The sequence below is a fragment of the Hemicordylus capensis genome, chromosome 4 (genome assembly GCF_027244095.1).
Source record: "Hemicordylus capensis ecotype Gifberg chromosome 4, rHemCap1.1.pri, whole genome shotgun sequence".
In the NCBI taxonomy this organism is placed as follows: Eukaryota; Metazoa; Chordata; class Lepidosauria; order Squamata; family Cordylidae; genus Hemicordylus; species Hemicordylus capensis.
The window spans coordinates 140937058-140962304 of NC_069660.1; the positions used below are offsets into that span (position 1 = coordinate 140937058).

Consider the following 25247-nt stretch of genomic DNA (forward strand, 5'->3'; position numbering starts at 1 on the left):
GAGCTGAAATCACTATTTTCGGGCCCTTCAATTCCTTTCAAGTAGCTAATCTAGCTGCCCAGAGTTTCTCTCACCCAGAGAATCTCCAACCTCATAATTCCAGCCCAGGCAAAGCTGCAAGACAAAGATTTATTTCCTCTTTTCCCATTTCTTTCTTAAGTTTTACTAGTAGAAGTGGAGCCTCTTTGGACCTGTTTTTGGTAAATGCCATGCACAGCTAAAGTGCTTATATCATCAAGAATCTAGTTCTGCTTGGAAACCTAGTGGAGATCCATATTCTTGAATAGGTTTCTCCAGCTATGCTCAAAGTTTGTCTGAATTCTCTAGAAATCCCTATCCTGACGTTTTCTTCTAACAATCTAAATTATAGTGACCAACCTAGAAGAACTGCCCTCTTGAGTTAATCTTCCCTGTTTGCTTTCCAAGCAGTGTGCAGCCATTGCAGATTTAACTCACCTGTTCTGCCTCCCAAAGCAGCTGCATTGCATTGACATGTTTTGCCTGTCTTCTCCTTTTCTAACTAGACCTCTGATTTGTGGGTTTATTTATTTATTTAATTGTTATATTTATATACTGCCTTTCATTAAAAATAATCCCAAGGCGGTTTACAAAAGTTTAAAAACATACAATAAAAATGGCAATTAAAAATATTAAGCAAAAAAAATGAAACAAATCTGATTTAAAACTTATACAATACAAACATAAAAACTATGCGTGAGTAAAACACACAGAAGCAGCAATAGAAACAATTATGTAAGGGTCTGGATAAAAAGCCAAGATTTAACAAGCTTTCTAAAAACTGTGATGGAGTCCAAAAATCGAATGGCCACTGGGAGAGCCATTCCTGGGTCAGTTAACTTCCTGCCTGGGCAGCCATACCCAAATCTAGACCTGGAATGTGAGTTTTCCAGCCCAAGGCCCCTGCTGTTGCTTACTGAAACTGAAGACTTCAGTTTGGAGTAAGAGATGCTGCTCTGTTGATTTGGCAAAGTCAGAATGACAGGTACATAGTAACTATAGCTGGCTTGGCATATCTAAAGGCTTCATACAGGTGGACCTCACTATACGTAGTTCCACTATTCATGGTTTCGTGTATTTGTGGCCTGCCAACTGTTTCCTGATCTCATTATCTGTAGACACAAAAGGGTTAAAGCCCACATACCTAGATGGCTGGAAATGACCTCAGGTTATTTCCGGTCACCATTATACAAAGAGGAGCCATTTTGTGACTCATTTGTTGTTGTTTTTAAAGCAAAATTTCCCATGATTTTTCATGGAATTTTGGGGACTTGGGGGGGGCATCATTGGACTGCTGAAGGACCCCCAAGTCCCCAAAATTTCATGCAAGACCATGAAAAACCACGGGGGAAATGGTAGGGCACTGTATTTGGCCCATTTTCACTGGGTTGTTTTTTTTTGGGGGGGGGGTACATTTTAAAGTGATTTTTACAAGTCTGGGAACCTACCCCCCCCCGATCCCATAGACTCTAATGCCTTCTTATCAGTGGTTTCGTTACCTGCATTTATCTGCAAGGACAGAACCTCTGTGGATAACGAGGTCCACCTGTACTGACAGCCAATCAGAGGCCTTATGCTTTATAATCCTGTACCCTTATGTGCCTGAAGAGCTCTCCAGGACCTTACAATTCTAGCAGGTCTGAGAATCAAGCCCTGAAATGTCCTACATGGGCATATCTAGGGAAAATAGCACCTAGGGCAAGCACTGAAATTGTGCCCCTGTCCAAACAGGGATGATGGGACTTGTAATCAACAATATCTGGAAATCCCTGTTAAAAGGAACACTGTACCATCTATACTAGAACACTGTACCATCTAGACATGGGTGTTGATCAAAACCTGAAAACATGAGCCATCTCTGTAAAAGACTTAGAACAACAGTCAGGAATTATGTGAGGATTCCAAGTGTCATTTTCTGTCTCATCTCATGCTTTTTTTAAAAAAAAACATGACTTTGTCCTAGAGGATCACCTGCCCAAACAGCCACTAGCAAAATAGGGGAAGAAGAAGGTGGCGTGGGCAGGCGGGGGGAGCCTATAAACCAGTGAATTATTCCTGCCAGCCTTTGTCTTGTGATGACTGTTGGCTCATGATGGGGTATATGTGCATTCACCACACTAGTGCTTACTTTGACACCAGGAGGGAGGAGGATACATTAGTTTGCCACACTAGACAGAGGAATTTGCAACAGGAGCAGACAGCCAAGTTCTGCCAGGGCCAAAACCAGCCCCTGCCAGACTAAGAAAATTTGCCCCTTCCTGTCACAAGCAGTGTGCTGTTCTTTTATTATTGACTCTAACTCTCAGATATCCCAGTCATGGATGGAAAATTCAGGGTCAATTTACAAGAGACACATTTTCTACATGGAAGTTTCTTCTGTGCAGGTGTTGTGCAGAAATCCATGTGTAGTGATCAATACATATGTATCTGTTCCACCAGGGGCATAGCAAGGTTGGAATGGGCCCAGAGACAAGATTTTAAAATGGGCCCCCAGCCCCTCAACGTCCAGAGCCTCTACACACCACAGGCCCTCAAGGATTTAAGTCTGATATTTCAAAATAAGTATGCTGCCTGGAAATACATTTCACTGAATACACACACGTACACTTCACAAGATATAGTGATATACATTGAGTACTGTATATTTGTGCTACTTTTAATGCCTAGAACACACTAGAAACACTAATTATTAAAATGGCCCCCTCGCTGCAGATTAACAAAGGAGACTGTCAACCATGCAGTGTGAGCCTATGTATGTTTTCTCAGAAATCTGAACAAATTCAGTAAAGTTTGATTCCAGGAGGTTTTTCACACGAGGCTTTTAAAGCCCTTTAACACACATCTCCTCTGGAATGGAGGTGCTGCATTCACATGTTGGCCAGATTTACCCTGAAGTCCCTATGATTTATTGGGGAGCAGTTCACATACAAGAAAAATAAAATAAAATAAAAGCACAACACATGCTTCACAGTTCTCACTCAGACCTTCTGGGTTGCAAAACAACTTCAACATAAGTGCATCTATGAATGAATGAATGAATGAATGAATATTGTTTGTTCCAGAAGTTTTTGTAATTTTCTGCCATGAAGCAAGCCACTTATAGGGCTTTTTAGATTTTGTTTTTAAAGCCAGCAAATTTTCCAATCTGTTTTAAATTAAATATTCAGAGATTTCTCAGTCTCCCCACCAACCCACATATCAAAGCCCTGTGGCAAGCAGATCCCTATATATGTGGGGGGGACGACCACAAAAAGGAATTCACATTCTACCTCGCAAAGGCTGGGCTGGCCGGCCTGGGCAGAGGGTCTGCTGCAGAGAACTCTGCCTGCCTCCTTCCTTGCTTGCATGGGGCCTGCCAGCCTACTCGAGTTCAGGCTTCAGGGAGGCCTGCATGGAGGCCTCTCTGGAAGCCCCGCCCACCCACCGATCAGCTGACAGGTGGGGAGAGAAGGAGCTGTGTTGCACTTTGCAGGCAGCTTCGATCCTAGGCCAGAGGACAAGGCAAGCAGGAGGGCAAGTGGCTGAGGGGCCTTGAGGCTGGGCAGGTGGGCAATGGGGTGGGGGTGGCAGGCACTGGCGTGGTGCCCCCCCCTACCAGTGGATCCTAGGGCACGTGCCCTGGCTGTCCTCCCAGTTACACCCACGAATGTCCAACTCTTATAGAATCACCTGTCAATATTTGCCTTTGTCCATAGCAGCCCTGCCTCATTCACATCTAAACATTTTCAGATGAATCTAGTAAAAATTTGATTATCAGACTAGTGTGAGGATCAGAACAAAGCCTAGGAGATAAAGACTATGGATGTGAAAATAGAGAGCTATTTTATGAAGATTTTGGCTAATATATAAGCAATACAAATTCTGAATGCCTAAATAAATAACTACTATATATATACCACTTTTAAACAAAGGTTTCCAGAGTGGTATACATAGAATAATAAATAACATATAGATATGAAACATGATAATCCTTGAGATACTTGAACATTTGGCACTGGAGAAATCTGTAGGCATTGACTAGCTAGAAAATGTAGGCTGTAATTTCAAGCGAAATGAAGTTAATGACAACGTTAATGTACTCCTTCTTAGTTGGAAGTAGAAACGGGAAGTATTACTGCAAGCTATGTATGGAAGAATTTGTAGCATTAGGCCCAGGACAAGAAATATATATATGATACCCCAATTTTTTTGAAGCTTGGGAAATTAGGGTCAGATCTGAATATAAGCCAAACAAACCAGGAGAGCTTCCTAAAAGAGAGCTGGAGTATAATGTAAACAGACATAAGATTAGCGAGCAAATGCAAAAATTATTTCCAGACTTCTTGGATTTCGGGAAGCTTCTTTCCAAATCTTGGAAACATTTCTGTGCTTTCCTTCTGTCCCTGGAGCTTTAAAAACCCTCTTTGAGGGTTTTTGCTTAGCTCTCAGCTCCGATTAGTGACTATAACTTAGACAGTAAACAGACTTAAGCTAAAAAGTCCATCCTGTACACATGCAGAATTTTGCTTACATTAGAAGCTCTAAACTCAGGGATATGGCATCCAATGAGGCTGTGGATACCTGAAGCCCTACCCACTCTTGGGCAGCCCTACTTGGGTAGGGCTGCTTGTGTGAAGCATCAGGATTGAGGCTGATTCCAGCGATGTCTCCCTGGGTAGCCCGGGAATTTACCCCAGGCTTTCCCCTGGGTTAAAGGTCACGAGTGCACACTTTTACCCAGGTACAGGGTTGTGTGAATGCTTGGGCTGCACGCTGACCGAGCATACACAGAACCAGGAACCTAGATCACCCGGCCCATGGGGGAATTCCTCAATGCATCACAGTCATTGTGTGGTGCATTGCGGGATATCTGGAGGCTGGGATGGATTTTCCCAGTCTCCAGAACACTGCCACTCACGGCAGCTCCAGTTGTATGGGTGCATGACCACTCAGCTACGATCACCTGGATTGTCTGGGGATAAGGTAGGTGCTCTCCAGCCTTCTGCCCCCACCCCACCCCCGGCCGGGCCCAGCAGAAAGTTGTGTGAATGACCTTAATATGTAAAACATAAGGGTATTGCAAGCTATGAAAATTATTGTTTCAAATGTGCATGAAATATTTTATCTTGGTCAGAAATAGCTATGCTTTCTTGAAACAGATTATCCTGTAAAGTTCAAACGCTCATATATGTTCTTCTTCCAAAATCAATTCTAGGCATTGTAATTAAAAACATTGCACCTGTGATTTTCATATAAATTGTTTTTCATTCTTGATTTGAATTACCTGCTTGAGTGCAGATATATCTTGTTACAGCAAGCCAAAATTAATTTTCAGCAGAGGTAAGAAAATGTCTTTTTTTTCCTTTTTCAGCAAGAGATACAGAATGTGTGTGTATGTGTTTAAAAGAAATTTCTCACCACCTGCTGAATGCAGAACTCATACAATTCAATTATCATGAATGCCTTCAAGCTGTCCCTGAAGGCTTCTTCAGCTCATTTCTCTAAGGAAATAGGGCCCTTTTCTTAATTAGGTTTGGCATATAATTGAAAATATCTAGGTAATGGATTTGCAACCTTATTTTTTGAATTCCAAGGTATATGGCATGTGTTGAGTGTGTGTATTAAAAGATTGCAATCCTGAACATGTTTACTAGGGAGTAAGTCTACATATTAACTCAGTGGAACTTCTGAGAAATCTTGCATAGAATTGTGCTATGGGAAGCTTATGGGAAATCAAGCAGTAACACAGACAAAGGTAGATTTAATTATTATTGGCTAGCAGCAATAAGGTTTTTATGGGACAGGCAGTCACAAAGTAAAGGGAAAAGCAGAACAGTGTGCGTCTTTGGGTCTGCCTTAAGGTCTGCAAAGCAATTTTGGATACATTTTATTTATTTTAATCGTTTGAGATTAAAGAATTAAAAAGTGTCCAACACTCCTCCTCCCTTAGATCTAGGTTTTTAATAGGAGCAAAGATTATTCAGTATCTTACATGCAGATTAGCAAAGCACCAGCACTTTGTGATCTGGTGCTGCACAGACACTACTGCCACTGAGTAATACTGCACACAATTGCAGGGGCTGATTTTGCTGATCACCCTTTTCCCCTTCCTCCAGAAATACTCCAGCAACCCAGAAGAAGATCTCTAAGGGTCATACAGCCTTCAGGGATCTACTTCTGGGTCTCATGGAGCACTTCCAGTGGAAGAGGAAGATGAGTAAAAATTGCCTCCCTTCACGAACCGTGGAGGCTGCATTAGGCTGCAGTGCAACAGCACTGGTACTTCATGAGAAGCACAATACCGTCCAGTGGTTTGACTTCAAGCCAGGAAGTCAAAGGAAGTAACTGTCAAGCCATAGCAAAGAATTGCAAAATAAATGTAGACCATCCTGGTTCAGTAAGGCTACCTTACAAAGCAAATCCTCACTCACAATGGCTGGTTGAATGCCTTCAGATATGAGTCTATCTGTTCTCTAAATGTTTATCACTTCCACGGATTGGCAAGAGAGACCCACTTCAGATGCTTACTCAGCCAAAGATTCTGTCAGCGTGGTGGAGGAATGAATGTGTGTTTCCCTTCCACTGTGCTCATAATTTAATGTATGAAGCACAATTTTTGCTTACGAATGCTCATAAGCCCAAAGGGCTGAACTGAATGTCCTATCCATCTATCTATCTATCTATCTATCTATCTATCTATCTATCTATCTATCTATCTAATTTATATACCGCTAGACATGTGCATCCCTAGGTGGAGAGGAGAGGAGAGCTGGTCTTGTGGTAGCAAGCATGACTTGTCCCCTTAGCTAAGCAGGGTTCACCCTGGTTGCATATGAATGGGAGACTTGATGTGTGAGCCCTTAGGGGGTGGAGCTGCTCTGGGAAGAGCATCTAGGTTCCAAGTTCCCTCCCTGGCATCTCCAAGATAGGGCTGAGAGAGATTCCTGCCAGCAATCATGGAGAAGCCACTGCCAGTCTGGGTAGACAACACTGAGCTAGATGGACCTATGGTCTGACTCAATATATGGCAGCTTCCTATGTTCCTATGTTCCTAGGCGGTGTATATAATACAGTACAACAAGCATAAAACAGGATGAAATGATTAAAATAATTTTATGATATAAAATAGTATTTCATATAATTTTAAGAATTTTTGAAGGGAAATTTATTTATTTATCATATTTTTATACAGCCTGATATATAAATCTCTAGGCAGTGTACAAAATTTAAAACAATATAAAAATCACAGATTAAAATCTACGAAGCACAATAAAAACAATAGCATAAAAACAAATTTTTAAAATTAATTAATTATTAAAATTAAAAGCCTGCGAGAACCGGTTAGTCTTGAGGGTCTTTCTGAAAACTTACAGAGAAGGAGATGGTCTTATTTCAGCAGGGAGCATATTCCAAAGCCCTGGTGCAGCCACAGAGAAAGTCCTGTCCTGGGGTTGCCACCAAACGGGCTGGTGGCAACCATAACCAGACCTCTCCAGAGGATTGTAACAGGTAGCAGGGTTTATGACAAAGGAGGTGCTCTCTTAAATAACCTGGACCCAAGCCATTAAGGGCTTTATAGGTAATAATGAACACTTTGTATTTCGCCTGGAATCATATCAGCAGCCAGTACAGTTAAAGTCGTCGTTATATGGTCCTTTTGTGTTGTCCCAGAGACCAATCTGGCTGCTGCATTCTGCACCAGTTGTAATTTCTGGACTACGTACAAAGGCAGCCCCACATAGAGTACATTACAGTAGTCGAGCCTGCATATGTAAAACTGTTTTAAAGTCATTTACGTCTAGAAATGGATGTAGCTGACCTATCAGCTGAAGCTGATAAAAAGCACTCCTGGCCACTACCTCAACCTGAGAAACCAGGGAGAGCTTTGGGTTGAGGATCACTCTTTCAGGAGGAGTGTAACCCCACCCAGAACAGGCAAATCTAAACCATCTCTTGGGTCCCGACCCCCCACAGTCAGTACTTCCATCCAGGCCAGTGGTGGCCCAGGTTCTGCCACTGCTGCAGCCCCCCTAGCTATGCCCCCCCACATCTGATGCCAGACACGGGGGCATGGTTTCACTCCCAAATGGGGCCACATGTTTGGGAGTTAGATCAACCAGCACTGTGTTCGCAGCATCGCTGGAGCAGCTCTCCCTGCCTTTAAAATGCTCTCTGCATCCTTTAAAAGGCAGGGAGAGTTGCTCTGGCAGCACTTTGAATGCAGTGCTGGCCGATTTAGCTCCCAAATGGGGCCGTGTGGTCCTGTTTGAGAGCTAAGCCATGCCCCCCGTGTCTGATGTCAGATGCAGAAGGTGTGTCGGGCGCTAGGCGCAGCCCCTGATGGGCAGTGACCCAGGTTCTTTGAACCCATCCACTCAATGGTGGCTCTGCCCTTGCCTCCATCTTATTTGGATTCAACTTCAGTTTGTTATCCCTCAGCCAGCCCATTATTGCCTCCGGCAGGCATTTAGGAAAGATATGCCATTTCATGATATGCCATTTCCTCATTTCCTGATGAGGTCAACATGGAGAAGTAGATCTGGGTGTCATCAGCATATTGATAACACTCTGCACGGAACCTCATGATGATCTCTTCCAACGGTTTCATGTTCATGTAGAGCATTGGAGACAGTATGGAGCCTTGTGGCCACACTTTAGTTCTCACTTTGCAAAACAACAGTCTCCAAGAGATACCGGAATCTACCAGAGTGGTAGGAACGGAACCACTGTAAAACAGTGCAACCCAATCCCATCTCCCTCAGATGATCCAGAAGGATACCATTGTCAATGGTATCAAAAGCCGCAGAGAGATCCAAAAGCATCAGCAGAGTCACAGTCCCTCTTTCAATAGCCAGTTGGAGATCATCCATCAGGCTGACCAAGGCAGTCTCAACCCCATAGCCCATACGGAAGCCAGTATGAAATGGCTCTAGATAATCTGCATCATCCAAAACTGCCTGGAGGCCACCACCTGCTCAATCACCTTGCCCAACCATGGAAGATGGAAACAGGTCTGCAGTTAGCAAACTCTGAGGGATCCAATGCAGGTTTCTTCAAAAGTGGTCTAATAATAGCTTCCTTAAGACAAGGAGGTATCCTGCCCCCCCCCCAGAGAAACATTTATAATATTTACCAGACCCTCTCTGATAATATGATTACCAGATGAGATAAGCCAAGTTGGGCAAGGATCAAGAGGACAGGTTGTAGGATGCACAGTCGGAAGCAGTTTGTCCACTTCCTCAGAAATCCAATCTAATCCCATAAGAGGAGTTGCTGGACACCTTCACAGTAGACCCTGCAGTAACTGTGGAATCCAGCTCAGCCTGAATATGAGAGATTATATCCACAAAAAAGTCATTAAAAACATCACAGCGAGTGACTGATGGTTCCAAAGGGGAATTCAAGGGGGAGGGGTATATACTAGCCCCCTCACAACCCTAGACAACTCAGCGGGACATGAATTTGAGGAAGCAATGCTGGCAGAAAAGAACTGCTTCTTTGCTGCCCGCACTGCCAGAGCATAGATCTTCAAATGGGCTCTGTGTTGTGCCCAATCAGATTCGTGCCGAGTTTTTTCCTCCACTTGCACTCTAGTTGTCTACCTCACTGCTTCAGCTCCCATAGTTGATCTGAATACCACAGTGCTGTCTTTAAAGCAGGTCAGAAATGCATGATTTAGGCCTCTGCACAAGTGGGCATGGATGACGGAGTGTCCCCATTATTTATTTTACATTGCAAGCATGATAGGTGGATATGTGCCTGGCTACTCTTCTGCTACTGAACAGGATTTTCATCCAGGTAAGCAGTTGAAATGGGCTGTAGTAAGTAATGGTCATTCCAGATATATGGTCCATGACCCCACTGGATTGCTGTCCAGCTCTAATGAGAAGAGAGGTGGACAGTTCTATTCATCCATCAGGGCAGACCATCTGCTTCAGTATGCAGTCCTTGAATACCCATTCTGCCACAGAACGAAGCTCTGTCCTAGGGCAGTATGGGTATTTAAGATGACTATTGCAAGGAAGTAAAAGCACAGATTTTTAAACGTATCCTAAAGTGAATAAGGATTCTGAAATTGATTTGGAACCCATTGGAGTGTCCTGAATGAACAGCACAGGACTCCAATGATCCCACAAAGCAGCAAAATAAGTATTAAAAAGAAATGGGGTTCTGAAATTAAAATGGTTTATGTGCATATCCTTATTATCAGTTGTATGAATCCTTGTTAGGTACATCTTATTTAGATGTGGGTGTAATCTTTTTCCAAACTGAAGATTATCAGTTTGCTCTAGATGACACCCCACCCCCCTCCTGTTGGAATTATGATTGTAACTGATGTGGCCTCAAAAGGAAAAATCAACAGTGTTTAGGACATTGCACCTCAAACACATTGAACACACCATGCAAAGGTGCTAACTGCACATATTCCTGATCACTTACGGTGTCATTAGCATTTGTCAGTTGCCTTTGCCAGATGGCACTATTGACAGAGTAGGAAGAATTTGCTAAAAAATGTAAAGGAAACAGTGAATAAGAGAATAGTATATAGAAAGAATGCCAACGTGATCCTGGCCTGTCAAAGACAGGATCTGATGAATCCCAGCAGGAACTTCCTTTCTCTTCTATGTGGCTTTTTAGGCACTTTTAGAGAAAAAACAAATAATGATATTTGCTGTGTCTTGATTTTACCTCTTGACTTCTTTCCAATTTTCTACCCTTTAAGAAATGGAGTAGCTAGTCACTCATCTCAGGGATAATATGTGGTGGGGAGATGACCACCAGCTTCAGTAATTTATTCATTTAGAAATCATGATTTTTCCAGTTGTGGACTCTTGGTTGGTAGCTTGGTTACACCCACTCCTGTCCCATAATTTCAGCAGATGAAACATGTTGGAAAAAACAGCTTCCTCTCTGGCAAATGATTTCTTTCTCTGCTGCAGAGCTTAGGACAGTGTCCATGTGGGTCGTGACATCCTCTTGGGAGTTTCCCTGCTACCATCAGTGTGAGTGATAACATAGCAGTAATCAATGTGTTTCTAAATCAGGGGTTTGGCATGAGTGCAAAATGATTTTGAGCTGCACTCATACTGCTCGGAAGACCAACTTCTATAATGTCTGCTGCCTTCCTCTGGCTGGCATATTGCTGCTCTCTGTAGTAGACAGTGGACATCTCAGATCGATGATGCAGGTCTCTCTGGCTGTGCCAGCTGTGCCTGGCTGGCTCTCCCTCTGTGTACTCTGAAAAAATGAACATGTGTGCAAAAGAGAGCCAGCTAGCATAGCCAGGAGACCACCACCACTGATCCTGGAAGTTTACTGCTTGCTACCTCAAGCAGTGACATGCCAGTCAGAAGCAGGCAGTGGGCATTGTAGTGGTTCAAGGGGGGTGTTGTCTTACCTCTCCAGCAACCAACTTTGGTGCTCTGTCTGTTCCAAAAACGGAGTAAGCACAAACGTTTGTTAAAGGATAGAAAGAAAGATCATCTGGTGGTGCTGTTACGAGGTCTGCATGGACACGTGTCAGCTATGAGGGTACGTAGCTATGCTTTGCTAAAGTGGGGAACGTTAGCGTCAAATGGGTGCAGACCAATCAACAGCAATAAAATCTTAAAGTCTATCTGGTTTTTGACCAAAATAAAGATGATGACGACGACTATCACTACTTAAAATCCTGTGAGGAAGTGTGACCATGGAATGGATGCACTGGAAGGAATGAAAGAGGGTAAACACACGTTCTTGAAAACAACTATTTGCTTCATTGAGGGATAGTAGGGGTACAGAAAGTTAAAAGGGGTTGGTTAGCTTTAATGCAGGAATGGGAATAGAGGCTTGGGAGTGAAAGAAAGAGAAAAAACAAAGCCGTTTGTCATAATTAGCTGCATCTAGCCAGCAATCCGCATGAAGCAAGCAATGAGGTGCGCCCAGGCTGCATGGGATGCAGAGTCTGATGGTAGGGTGCATGTGAGTGCTCGAACAACAAGGATGGCAAATGTGGCAAAAGAAGGCAGCATGGTGCAATGTTTGAGGGGCGGGGGCATGGTTTATAGGCAAGAACATATCTCAGGGCATGACAGAGAAGCTTTGATGAAGGGGACTAGTAATGGGCCTCCTTGAGGAATGTTTTTAGGATTGTAGGAGTTGAGGGGTTTTTAGGATTGTAGAAGTGTTGCTCCAATAAGGCATGAATATTGGGTATTGATTAGGTCATGTCGGGGTGGCTTCTCTTCTTTATGAACATCTCTTTGACTAAAGGAGTATTCCTTTAGTCAAAGAGATGTTCATAAAGAAATTACTGAGGGCAATCACCTGAACAGAGAAGGAGGGGGCACATCGCACCATCTGGCATTACTCATTCTTCTGATACAGCTGGGAGCAAACAAGGTGCAAAGTTTTCTCTAGGTTTTAAACTTCATATCTTTCATGGTAAGAAGAGAGCTACCATTCCTTTTAAACTCTAATTTGGTTCTGCCCTGCATTTCTCTCTGCCTATGCTCAGATGCAATCAGAGAGGAGCATTTCCTTTAGTCCATTTGTAGTTGTTTGCAAAGTGACCTGAAAGGCACCATAGGGAACTATCATAACAAACTTTTGTCTGAAATGCAGCCAGTATTTCTCTTCCAAGCAGGCTAAAGGAAGAAAATGGCTAAGTGGCTACGTTTAAGAAGTAAACTGAAGCACCCCAAATGGCGTAGCGAGCATGGCTAGTAACAATGCTTAGTGCTGGCTGGAGGACAGGACTGAATACTGCCAGCAAGAAAAGAGGTAGTGCTCAATGTTGGACTTGCAGCTCAACAATAAATCCAGCAGCTCAGGACATGGCCAGTGATTGGGGTGGGAGGTGGGGAGAGCAATGTCATGGATTGACTACATAGGGGGTGGGGCTAGCAAGGCAGGGATGCCAAATTCATCTTGAGCTGTCCTTAAAGATTTAGCACACTACTTCTAAAAGGTTGCCAAGCCCTGTTGTAAACATTATTGATTTGGGTGTCACAGTGTGAATTCTTCACATCTTAGTGAAGAATCTAACATGTACTCTAGGTGATTGTTATTGTGAGCCATCTGCCCTGCCTTGGAATTGCACATGCCTGCCATAGGTTAGACAGCTGCTTCGTATTCAAGTAATTTTGACAGACAGTTATGTGCTTGGACCCAAAAGAGTCTGACCAAAGTAGGTTGAAAATAAATTAAAATAAATGAAATTTATGAATAATTGTTAAAATAAATGTAATAAATTTATTTAAATAAATTGAAAGTAAATCAGGTGTTTTTTGTTTTACTTAGCTCTGGAGGAACCCCTCATTTTGCTTATATTCTGTTGCAGAGGAGTGAGGGGGAAGTCAGTGCAATTTTGAACAGGCAGTGGTAGAGTCAACTATTTGTAGGCTTCAGAGGTTGCACTCTAGGGATGCTTAAGAGGCAGCTCTTAAAAATATTTGAGCAGCTGACCTCTTTCCTGCTTCTGTTGACCTCCTTCCTGCTTCTGTTAAACAATCCTAGGTGACCTAGGCTTAAAAGACGTTTTAAGAGAAAACGTCTCAAAAATGAGGGGACTGGTAAGAAGGAAGTTGAAAGGGAAAGTCAGGAGGGTCAAATCACTCCAGAAAGCATGGAACTTATTTAAAACTACAGTACTAGAAGCACAGTTGGAATGCATGCCAAGAAGGAGAAAAGGTACCACCAAGTTTAGGAGGATGCCACGTGGCTAACAAGTAGAGTCTGGGAAGCTATAAAAGGGAAGAAGACTTCCTTCAGAAAATGGAAGTCCTGCCCAAATGAAGAGAACAGGAAGGAGCATAAACTCTGGCAAAAGAAATGCAAGGACACAATAAGGGATGCAAAGAGAGAGTTTGAGGAGATATAGCTAGAAGTGTCAAGGGGAATAACAAAAACTTCTTTAAATATATCAGAAGTAGAAAACCTGCCAGGGAGGCAGTTGGACCCTTAGATGATGAGGGTGTGAAAGAGATTATTAAGGAGGATAAGGAGATTGCAGAGAAGCTGAATGAGTTCTTTGCATTAGGGATGTGCAAAAAATTTCGGGCACAGAATGATCTGTGCCCGAAATGAACAATTTCGGGTGATTCGGGGCCGAACCGAATCACCCCCGATGTCCCCCGATATTTTTCGGGCACGAGCCGAATCACCCGAATTTCGGGCACAAAAAATTCGGGTGATTCGGTTCACGGTTGATTTTTGGTGAATTTTTAAAGTTTTAGTGACTTTGGGGCAGTTCGGGGGCATAGCATGGGATCTGGGCAAAAGGAGTGGGGTGGGGTGGTAGTGCCTAATGGGTGGAGGCTACCACCCCAATTTCAGGGGGATTGGGCAAAGGGCTGATTTTTGGTAAATTTCTGAAAATTTCATGTCTTTGGGGCAGATTGGGGCATATTGGGGCAGAAAGTGGGGCCTGGGGAAGAATAGTGGGGTGGGGTGGTAGTGCCTAATTGGTGGAGGCTACCACCCCAATTTCAGGGGGTTTGGACAAAGGGCGGATTTTTTGAGAATTTTTGAAGTTTGGGTGTCTTTGGGGCAGATTGGGGGCAGAAAGTGGATCTGCCCCAAAGGAGTGGGGTGGGCTGGTAGATAGTGCCTAATGGGTGGAGGTTACCACCCATCCCCAATTTAAGAGTGATTGGGCAGAGGGGTGAATTATGGTGAATTTATTTGTATGAGGTTTGTCTTCATAAGGTGAAGTGTGCTAAAGTGATTACTTCCTCATATTATTCATAGTAAAGGAAAGTGTGAAAAAGTGAAAGTGGGGTCATGAGAGTTGTTTAATTGAAAAAAAATCTCATTTGCTATAATAGAATAAGAATTCACACCTCAGAAGTTTTTTCTGAGGTGTGAATTCTTATTCTATCATAGCAAATGAGCTATTTTTCAATTAAACAACTCTCATGACCCCACTTTCACTTTTTCACACTTTCCTTTACTATGAATAATATGAGGAAGTAATCAATTGAGCACACTTCACCTTATGAAGACAAACCTCATACAAATAAATTCATCAAAATTCACCCCTCTGCCCAATCACTCTTAAATTGGGGATGGGTGGTAGCCTCCACCCATTAGGCACTATCTACCAGCCCACCCCACTCCTTTGGGGCAGATCCACTTTCTGCCCCCAATCTGCCCCAAAGACACCCAAATTTCAAAAATTCTCAAAAAATCAGCCCTCTGCCCAATCCCCCTGAAATTGGGGTGGTAGCCTCCACCCATTAGGCACTACCACCCCACCGCACTATTTTGGGGCAAATCCACTTTCTGCCCCCAAACTGCCCCAAAGTCACTAAAACTTCAAAAATTCTCAAAAAATCCGCCCTTTGTCCAAACCCCCTGAAATTGGGGTGGTAGCCTCCACCAATTAGGCACTACCACCCCACCCCACTATTCTTCCCCAGGCCCCACTTTCTGCCCCAATATGCCCCAATCTGCCCCAAAGACATGAAATTTTCAGAAATTTACCAAAAATCAGCCCTTTGCCCAATCCCCCTGAAATTGGGGTGGTAGCCTCCACCCATTAGGCACTACCACCCCACTCCACTCCTTTTGCCCAGATCCCATGCTATGCCCCCGAACTGCCCCAAAGTCACTAAAACTTTAGAAATTCACCAAAAATCAGGATTTTGCCCAATCCCCCTGAAATTGGGGTGGTAGACTCTACCCATTGTGCACTACCACCCCACCCCAAAATTTTGCCCCTGGGCCCCTTTTTACCCCCTGAATCGATTCAGATTCAGATTAAATCCGAATCCGAACCGAATCAAGGGTGATTCGGGTGACCCAGATTCGGGCACAAAACAGAACAGGGGTGATTCAGTTCGGGTCCGAGCCGAATCACCCGAAATCCCGAATTGCACACCCCTACTTTGCATCTGTCTTCATGTCGGAGGATACTTAACATATACCCTCTCCAGAATTGAGTTTTTCAGGTTTAGCGGCTGAGGAACTGGGTAAATTTGAGGTGACAAGGGAAGATCTTCTAAACTGTCTTGAGAAGCTAAAAATTAACAAATTGCCAGGGCCAGATGGCATCCACCCAAGAGTTCTGAAGGAACTCAAATGTGAAATTGTCGATCTCCTAGAAAAAATATATAACTTGTCCCTACAATCAGGCTCTGTACCAGAGGACTGGAAAATAGACAATATGACTCCAATTTTCAAGAAGGTATCCAGAGGGGATCCAAGAAATTACAGACCGGTCAACTGAACTTCAGTGCCGGGTAAATTGATAGAAAGCATACTTAAGGACAAAATTGTTAAGCACATAGAAGAACAGGCCTTGTTGAATGAGAACCAGCATGGCTTCTGCAAGGGAAAGTCTTCCCTCACTAACCTTTTGGAGTTCTTTGAGAGTGTCAACAGGCATGTGGATAAAAGGTGATCTCATTGACATAGTATACCTAGACTTCCAAAAAGCTTTTGATAAAGTTCCCCACCAAAGGCTCTTGAGTAAACATAGCAGTTATGGAATAAGGGGAAACGTTCATTTGTGGATCAGTAACTGGTTGAAGGACAGGAAACAGAGAGTAGGAATAAATGGACAGTTTTCACAATGGAGGTAGGTAGGAAGTGGGGTCCCCCAGGGATCGGTACTGGGACCAGTGCTCTTTAACTTGTTCATAAATGATCTAGAAGTTGGGGTGACCACCAAAGTGGCCAAATTTGCAGATGACACAAAACTATTTAAAGTAGTGAACTCCACAATGGATTGTGAAGAACTCCAAAAAGATCTCTCCAAACTAGGGGACTGGGTGACAAAATGGCAAATGCGGTTCAATGTAAGCAACTGTAAAGTGATGCACACTGGGGCAAAAAACATGAACTTCACATATATGCTGATGGGATCTGAACTCTCGGTGACTGAGAAGGAGAGAGATCTTGGGGTCGTGGTGGACAGCTCATTGAAAGTGTTGTCTCAGTGCCCGGCAGCTGTAAAAAAAGAGCTAATTCCATGCTAGAAATCATTAGGAGGAGGGTTGAAAATAAAAAAGTTAATGTTATAATGTCCTTATACAAATCTATAGTGCGGCCACATCTGGAGTACTGTGTACAGCTTTGGTCACCATATCCTAAGAAGGATATTGTAGAACTGGAAAAGGTGCAGAAGAGGGTAACCAAAATGATCGGGGGCCTGGAGCACCTTCCTTATGGGGCTAGGCTACAGCATCTGGGGCTTTTTACCTTGGAAAAGAGGTGACTAAGGGAGACATGATCAAATTGTATAAAATTATGAATAGAGTGGAGAGGGTAGACAGAGAGAAAATATTTCCCCTCTCTCATAGCACTAGAACCAGGGTTCACCCCGTGAACCTGAAGATTGGGAAATTCAGGACTGAGAAGTGGAAATACTTTTTCACGCAGCGCATAATTAATCTATGGAATTCTTTGCCATGGGATGTGGTGATGGCCACCAGCTTGTATAGCTTTAAAAGGGGCTTAGCAGATTCATGGTGGACAGGTCTATCAATGGCTACTAGTCTGGTAGCTGTGGGCCACCTCGAGCCTCAGAGGCACAATGCCTCTCAATACCAGTTGCAGGGGAGCAACAGAAGGAGAGAGGGCATGCACATACCTCTTGCCTGTGGGCTTCCCAGAGGCATCTGGTGGGCCACTTTGTGAAATAGGATGCTGGACTAAATGGGCTTTGTGACTGATCCAGCAGGACTGTTCTTATGTTCTTATGACCAACAGATTAAATTAAATTAAAAATAATAAATAAAACAAAAAAAGTTTGTTAAAACAAATCAGCCATGCAGTAAAGGAGACTGTTTCATGTTTTGTATTGAGTCTATAGTGTAGGATTTCAGTTTATTGGATCTCTTTTATAGCCCTCCTGAAAGTAATTTATGTTCAAATATCGAAAGCATTTAGTTTAAGGTAAGAGTTAGTGTGCTTATGATATTCATTTGTGTTCTAAAAAGCATGGAAATTGTAAGTTAAGGGGATCACCATTCCATGTCACAAAAACAGTAAATATTTTGTACTTGCCTGCCTTAAGTGGCGCAGTGGGGAAATGCTTGACTAACAAGCAGAAGGTTGCCAGTTTGAATCCCCGCTGGTACTACATTGGGCAGCAGCGATATAGGAAGATGCTGAAAGGCATAATCTCAAACTGTTCGGGATGAGGTAATGGTAAACCCCTTCTGTATTATACCAAAGAAAACCACAGGCCTCTGTGGTCGTCACCAGGAGTCGAAATCGACTTGACATCACATTTGACTTACTTTACTTACAATGATGAAATGTTGTTTTTAATCCTCACCTTAAGTATACAGGTACTGCTGTGCCTGTATATATTTAGTAGTCTCACCCTTCCCCCAAAGACCTGAGAAATAGCATACAATGCTAATCTCTCTAATCTCTCTAATCAATGGTATAGATGATATATTATGTAATCTATAATATAACAGTTGGTTAGGTTGTGATAGAGCAATTGCACCAAAGTTATCTTTTCATGTTCATGATTGAATGAGAACTTTAAGTCAGGGCCATCCCTTCAAATTTTGATTTAATTAAGTGTGACCCCACGCTGTCTCAGTAGCACAAAAAATATTTAAAGGGTTCTGGTGTAAGCACCTGTCTGTTTACACCAGTTATGTTAAAATGGATGCTCCATATATATGACTTGTGAAAGTACAAGATGCTCTGCTTATTTTAGACACATACCAAAATACAAACTGTGCCTGATTCAGTGATGGATGGAAATCTTTCTGTTGACCCATATGAAGCCTGACTAACCTCCATTAATTACAAATGAGCAAATCGGGCCCTGCAAGCTTTATTTTTTTTATCCTTGTATCATTGCATAGCTCTGAAGGAAACACTGTGTTGTAACTGAGTGTGCTGTGTTTTTAAATAATTTATATTGTTCCCACGAATGTCTGCAGATATGAAATTGTGGATTTAGCACCAACTTTCAATTATCTTATTTTTAAGTGGTCTAACTGCAGTTTCCATTCAGAATGAATATAGTTCAATATTTTATAGGCTTCCATAAACATTCTCTCCATAAAACTATTGCAGAAAACTTCAGATATTAATATTTGAATATTCTCAGAGTGTTTTTCTTCTTCCATTTATCTGAGAGAAGGGCTCTTCCCCCTTTTTAAAAAAAGCCAATTATGATGAGCTTCGATATAATGATTAACATTTGAATAAATGGATTTTTGTTATTTCACTTTCTTTTTCTCTTTCTTTAAATAGGCCTCAGAATTCGCTTGTTCAATTTTTCACTCAAGCTGCTAAGTTGTTTCTTGTATATATGCAGAGTGCTCCTGGATGATCTTTCTCAGGAACATGAATGGTAATATTTCCTTCTTTTATTTGTCTCTCAAAACGTTTCATAAACTGTGCCCCCTAATAGAGCTTTAATTTTACACTTTAATTCTACAGACTCCTGTAAAAGTCTGTAAAATACAGGAGAACCATTTCAGATTTCACAGTGTGTGGGTGGGTAAGAATCTTAGCAAAGTTTCATGACCTGCTCATGAATATCTTCAAGATTTAACTGCAAAGAAACAATGGGCTTTAGTCAACAATAAAATATATGTCTTTGGCATATGTACATACTGTGTAGAACAATGTAACTGTGTAAACAAGTCAGTCCCTCAGTGTGTCAAAACCAATGACTTAGTCAGAGATATGGGTGCTTCTGAGGAACAATCAGTTAGTCTGCAGCACAGATGTAAGCATGGGCAGTGTAGCAGTGATGTTTGCCTCCTTGCCCCCCTAAACAGTGCCACTGGGAGCAAAAAATTCAGGGTCCCCCTGTTCTGCAATGGAGGGCATGGACATGGAGCTGGCAGACAGTCTAAGACGCTGTTAATTGCCAAAAGTGTTTAGCCACCATTACTTTGCACACTAGTCCATTGTGAGAATGCTCAAACTAATAATTAATGGAATATATCATGATGGTGTGTTATGCTTTCCAACTTATGTGGTCAGAAATCAAATGTGTGTACAAGTCTGATCTTCTTTCTTGTGTTAGCCCTTCAGAAGATTTCCTTCTCTCTCAGAAGACTCCAACTGCTCCTTCAACTCCTCTGAGTTAAGAAAGGACTCTGAGAATTAGATGTGAGACATTTCCAAGGGGAAATGTTGATAGGATGCATATGACGATATTTTCTTCTATTTGTGCCTTCTCTCTAAAGTACTACTTGAAAGTGAAAGATGTCAAAGACCATGTTGACAGTCAAGAGGGTGGTTTTATGAAATCTTAGACCAAAGGGGTGGGCGGAATAGCACTTTCTATGTTTGTTTGGATTCTACACTGACTTACATTGTTTCTCCTAGTGCAAAGCCCAAGTTTTTGCCTGACATGTATTTAGGTAGCTATGCGCTTGTTCTACAAGTATTGTCGAGAGAGATGGCTGGCACCTCATTCGCATTTGGGGAAGCCAAGAGCCTTATTCAGACCTTCAAAAATGTGCCACTGTAACCGTGCAGAGTGGCACAAATGGGCCAGAGGACTTGCCCCAGACCCATCAATGACAGTTGCTCCCCGCTGCTCACACTTAGAGCAGTGTTTGTGTGAATGGGGAAGCACCCTATCCATGATGGTGGGCATTTCTCTATTCACACACACACACATGCACACACACACACACACACACACACACACACACCCCAATCCAAGCATGAGCAGTGGAGAGCATCAGGAATTGATGGGCCAGGGCAGGACTTCTGAACTGTTTGTGCCACTGTACGTGGTTAAGTGGTGAATCTTTGAAAGTTTGAATTGGGCTGAGGCCATTTAGTAAGCTGAATAATATTTTACTGTTGGCTTGTTGAGGTGCAGTGGCATACCATAGTTTAGCTGTGTGAATAAGTCTGAGCACTCTTTCCTCCCCTTGTATGTTGAGATTTTGTCTCTTAGTCCCAGGCTCTTGGCAATCCATAGGGTGCTGTTTTTGTCCAAACTGGGCAAACTCTGGTTTCCACAAACCATAGTTTGTCCAGTTCAGTCAAAACAGCAAACTGGTTTATCAAAAACCTGAAACAAAAGGAGAAAAGTTGAGCATGCCATCCATATCATGCCAAACCATTGCTTGGTCTTTCATCTGTTTACTATCAGTGGTGGATTAGAAATGCATTTGCTGGAACATGTAGATTTAATTCATACAATGCTTGGAATCTCTGAATTAGGCTGGCCAAAGCTCAGTAGTACATGATGGTGTGGCTCTAGAATGCCTGTATTGTTAAGAAATAGTTTCTGGATACTGGCCCACATCTTGCAGAAGGGGTACATGGGTGTTTCTGATTGGCTCGCTGTGCTGTGGGTGTCTAAGGAGGTGTCAACAGTCTTGCAGAAGAGCTCAAGTATGCAAATACTTAAATTTGTCCTCCCACACATTGGGAGCACAACTTACATTATTTCCAAAGTACGTTTCACTCCCAAAGTGTAGGTGTGCAAGTTTTAACTGTTTGCACATTTGAACCCTTGTGCAAGACTGGTGATGCTTCCTTAAGACACCTGCAGAAGTGTGGGCCCACTGGAAATGGCCACTGGGCCACTGTCTTCTTCTGTCCTTCTAACAATCCCAGTCCACCTATAGCTCTTTCTGCTTTCTGCTGCCAGGGGTTATTAACATTATCCTAAATGATTGATTTTCAGATTCAGGTTTTCCTTTCTGTCCTTCCCAACCCCTTTCCTAGTATCACATTGGCTTGCATTGTGAGTCTTAAGCCCCATTCAGATGTCATGGAAGGGAAGCTGTACTCAGGTATAGCCTCCACTAATGTGCCAGAAGAATTTCCCAGAGCATCATTCACTTACTTTTCCTGACAGGTCCCTCACACTTACAGCCTTCATCTGAACAGATGAAGAGGGCTGGCTCAGGGAAAGTAAGTGATTAACACTCTGGGTTGGACTTCTGGCACATTTGTGGAGGCTGTACCGGAGTACAGACTCCCTTGCATAATGTCTTAATGGGGCTCTTGTCTTAAAAAATTATCTGTAAAACCCTTAGTTTAAGTTTGGTATTGGTACTGATATTAGCTACACTTTGTCTTGGACTTCCACTGCCTCTCTCCAGTAATGCACCACACAATTGTTTTGGCTGTATGTCTCAGAATCTCTGCTGATTTTTTAATGAAAGAGAAAACTATTTGCAGATGAAATCTGGAAGAAGCTGAACAAGGACTGAGGCTGGGGAGACTCTATGTTCCCAAGTTAAAAAGGAGTTATAAATGAGAGGGATGACTGTTAGAGAGAGAATAGGCATGCCCTTTCGGAGAATAGAAATGGTTGGGAGAGAATTGCACTTCTTAATCACTGTTTCCATTGAGCTGTCCATGCAATCAGAAGATGACTTATGTGGTTAGTGGCTACTGCCTTGAGCAACATTCTGTAAAAATTTAGAGTTTTTGTTTGTAGGTCATAGTGAATAATGAATCATGGTAACAAAGGTCATAGTAACAAGAGAGCCTTGATATTATGATGGGCAGGGCAGTTTTGATGCAGAGGAAAATATCACATTGTAGCTTGTTGTCTTGCTTATTTTCCACAGTGAAAGCTAGCTACTATACAGCTTTAATATACTATACAGTGCTTAATATACCGTACTTCGTTGAATGTATGGATTGCTATATTATTGATTGATTATTAGTATTCTGTATTTTGTGATAACATTGAATACAAGGTTTTAGACATTGTTAGTTTCTGGTATACTGTGGTGGTTTTGTGTGTGGTTTTTGTTTTTGTTTTTTGGTGAAGGCTCATACATCAGTCATGCTAGGCTTTCAAAAAGAATGTTGAAGAAACAAACAAAAAAAAGTTTTTCTAAATACCAGAATGTGTCAGAAGTTCATACGTCCCTAAGTTGCTACTGAGTTTTGCATAAAGCAAGACCTTGAGGTGAATCAGGAGTTTCTAGTTTGGTCAAAACTAAGACATTTAGAGTTTAGATAGGCATGGCGACATTTTTTCCTGGGGTTCCACATAACTCAGTTAAGTAAGTTTTCACCAGCATCTCATGGTTGCTGTCCTCTGTCTTCTGTTCTTGTAATTCCTATGGAACAATATGGAGGCCAATTGTCTATTTCATTATGCAGAAGTTGTTTCAAAAAACAGGCAAATTATTTTGATGGAAAAGGTAATTTTTTAAATAACGATGCCCTATATATGTTTTCAAAATGGATTGCATTCCCTAGGTACATGTCTACAGAGACTGTTAGAGCTGTTAATTTAAGTAGCTGGGATACAACATGAGCTCTATATAATTTAATTATACTGAAAACACAGTTTTAAAGCTGATGTTCTCTTATTAAATCCCTTTTATTGGCGGGGAGCAGCACTAACTTGGACACAGTAACAGGGAGAATTCTGCAAATTAGTAGGTATGAGTAATGTTCCAGTTCTGTTTGCCTGTTATTCTGAGTTGGTTCTGCCACATCCTCTGTCATAACAATTGCAAAAAGGAATGTTGATCCATTGCTTTTTGCACATGTGCTTGTGCACAGTGATATCTTCAAAGTGGAAGCTGAGGAAGACAGGAACTTAAAAAGCATATCTGTAGTGGTTTCAACAAAGTCTGGAAGTCATGAAGAAGAACAGGAATGCTGGCTGACTAACTCTTTGGCACTGCCCCCAAACCAACACTGAATAATTAGCAGCCCCATCCCTCCGCAAACACTGGAATTTCAGATGGGAATAATTTTTTGTGAGCATCACTGCAGATCATTCAGGGCTTGAGAAAAGAGACCTGGATTTAAAGAGTACAATTCAACAGTGACCAGAGGCTAACATGCCATGCATCCTTAGGACAACGGAACAAGATGAACATCCTTCCTGGCCATGTGAAGGGCATTTGCAGGATGGGGAATTCCCTTTTCCAGCATGTTGCAGCTGCCTCACACACTGTTAGATGCCTACAAGGATGGAGCTCTTGCTCTGTCCTCCTATGGCTGTGTGGCATGTGAGCCAGAAAAAAAAAATCTCGGGGATCGCCTCTATTGGCCGATCGTATCCCATCCTGTGAGGTCTTCTCAGCTGGCCCTCCTTAGTGTTCCGGGCCCTGGTGTAGTGCGTGGTGCCTGGGCCTGTAGGAGGGCCTTCTATGTGGCCGCCTCTCTTCTTTGGAACACTCTCCCCCGCCCCGATTCGTCCAGCCCCCTTCCTAGCTGCTTTTAAGGCCCTTCTTAAGAACTACCCATTTCACCAGCTTTTGCCCTTTATTTTATGTTATTTTATTCTTTAATTGTTGGTATTGTTGTCCACCGCCTAGAGTCTTTGGAGGAAGCGGTATATAAGAAAATTTTAATAAATAAATAAATTGCAGAGGATTTTTTGTTTGCACAATGATTCTATCACAGATATAAATACAAACATAAATTAATATGGCAAGGTGGGGAATAACATTTGATGACTTAATGATTCTGTTGTGGCAATTTTTGTATGAATCTGCTTTCAGTTTGGTTTCCCTCTTATGCATCTATTATGGATCATAATACATAGGTGGGATTCTTCACTTCATTTTAAGTTATGGGGATTTTCTGAGGGAGGAGGACCAGAGAGAGAAAGAGAGAGAGAGAGAGAGAGAGAGAGAGAGAGAGGGGTGGAAAACCAGCACATTCTAATAACCTTAGCAGACTATATTATTATTAGATCTTCCAGAGAAGTTGCCTCTTCATCAAAATTTTAAGTTCTGGAAGAGCAGCTGTGTGTTAGTGTCTTGCAGCAAAGCAAGCAATCTTGTGCCACCTTTAAAATCTAATAAATGTGTTCTGCATGAGCTTTCATTGGCAAGAGCTTACTTAATCAGATGCATGAAACATACAAATATGATGAATATTTATATACCACTTTTCAACAAAAGTTCCCAAAGTAGTTTACATCAATATAAATAAATGAAGTGGCTTTCTGTCCCCAAAGGGCTCACAATCTAAAAAAGAGACATAAGATAGACACCAGCAACAGCCACTGGAGGAATGTTGTGCTGGGGATAGATAGGGCCAGTCAGGGGCAGAGGCACAATTGGGCCAACAGGTTCAAAGAACCCGGGCTGTGCCCAATCAGGGGCCGTGTCTCACGGCCTTGACACGCCCCCCGCATCTGACAGATGTGGGGGTGCTAGTTTAACTCCTGAGCGGGGGCCGCGCAGCCCCTTTGGGAGCTATATTAAACCACGCCAGCCAGGAGCAGCTCTTCCCTGCTAAGACAGGGAAGAGCTACTCCTGGCTGTGCTGCGAACGCAGCGCCAGCCTAAGTAGATCCTGAAGGGGCCGCACAGCCCCTTCAGGAGTTAAAA

At 42.6% G+C, this 25247-nt stretch overlaps 1 protein-coding gene across 6 annotated transcripts in view; it reads left to right on the forward strand.

Annotated features, from left to right (window-relative positions):
• Positions 1-25247, forward strand: part of KCNT2 (potassium sodium-activated channel subfamily T member 2) — a 366405-nt gene that overhangs the window by 149555 nt on the left and 191603 nt on the right. For all 6 annotated transcript variants that reach the window (XR_008307289.1, XM_053250672.1, XM_053250674.1 and 3 more), the window contains exon 4: positions 19204-19303. Coding sequence is in view for 5 of the 6 variants with exons in the window: in XM_053250672.1 (XP_053106647.1) it covers positions 19204-19303 (100 nt within the window). In the remaining variant the exon portion in view is untranslated. The remainder of the gene's footprint in view (positions 1-19203; positions 19304-25247) is intronic.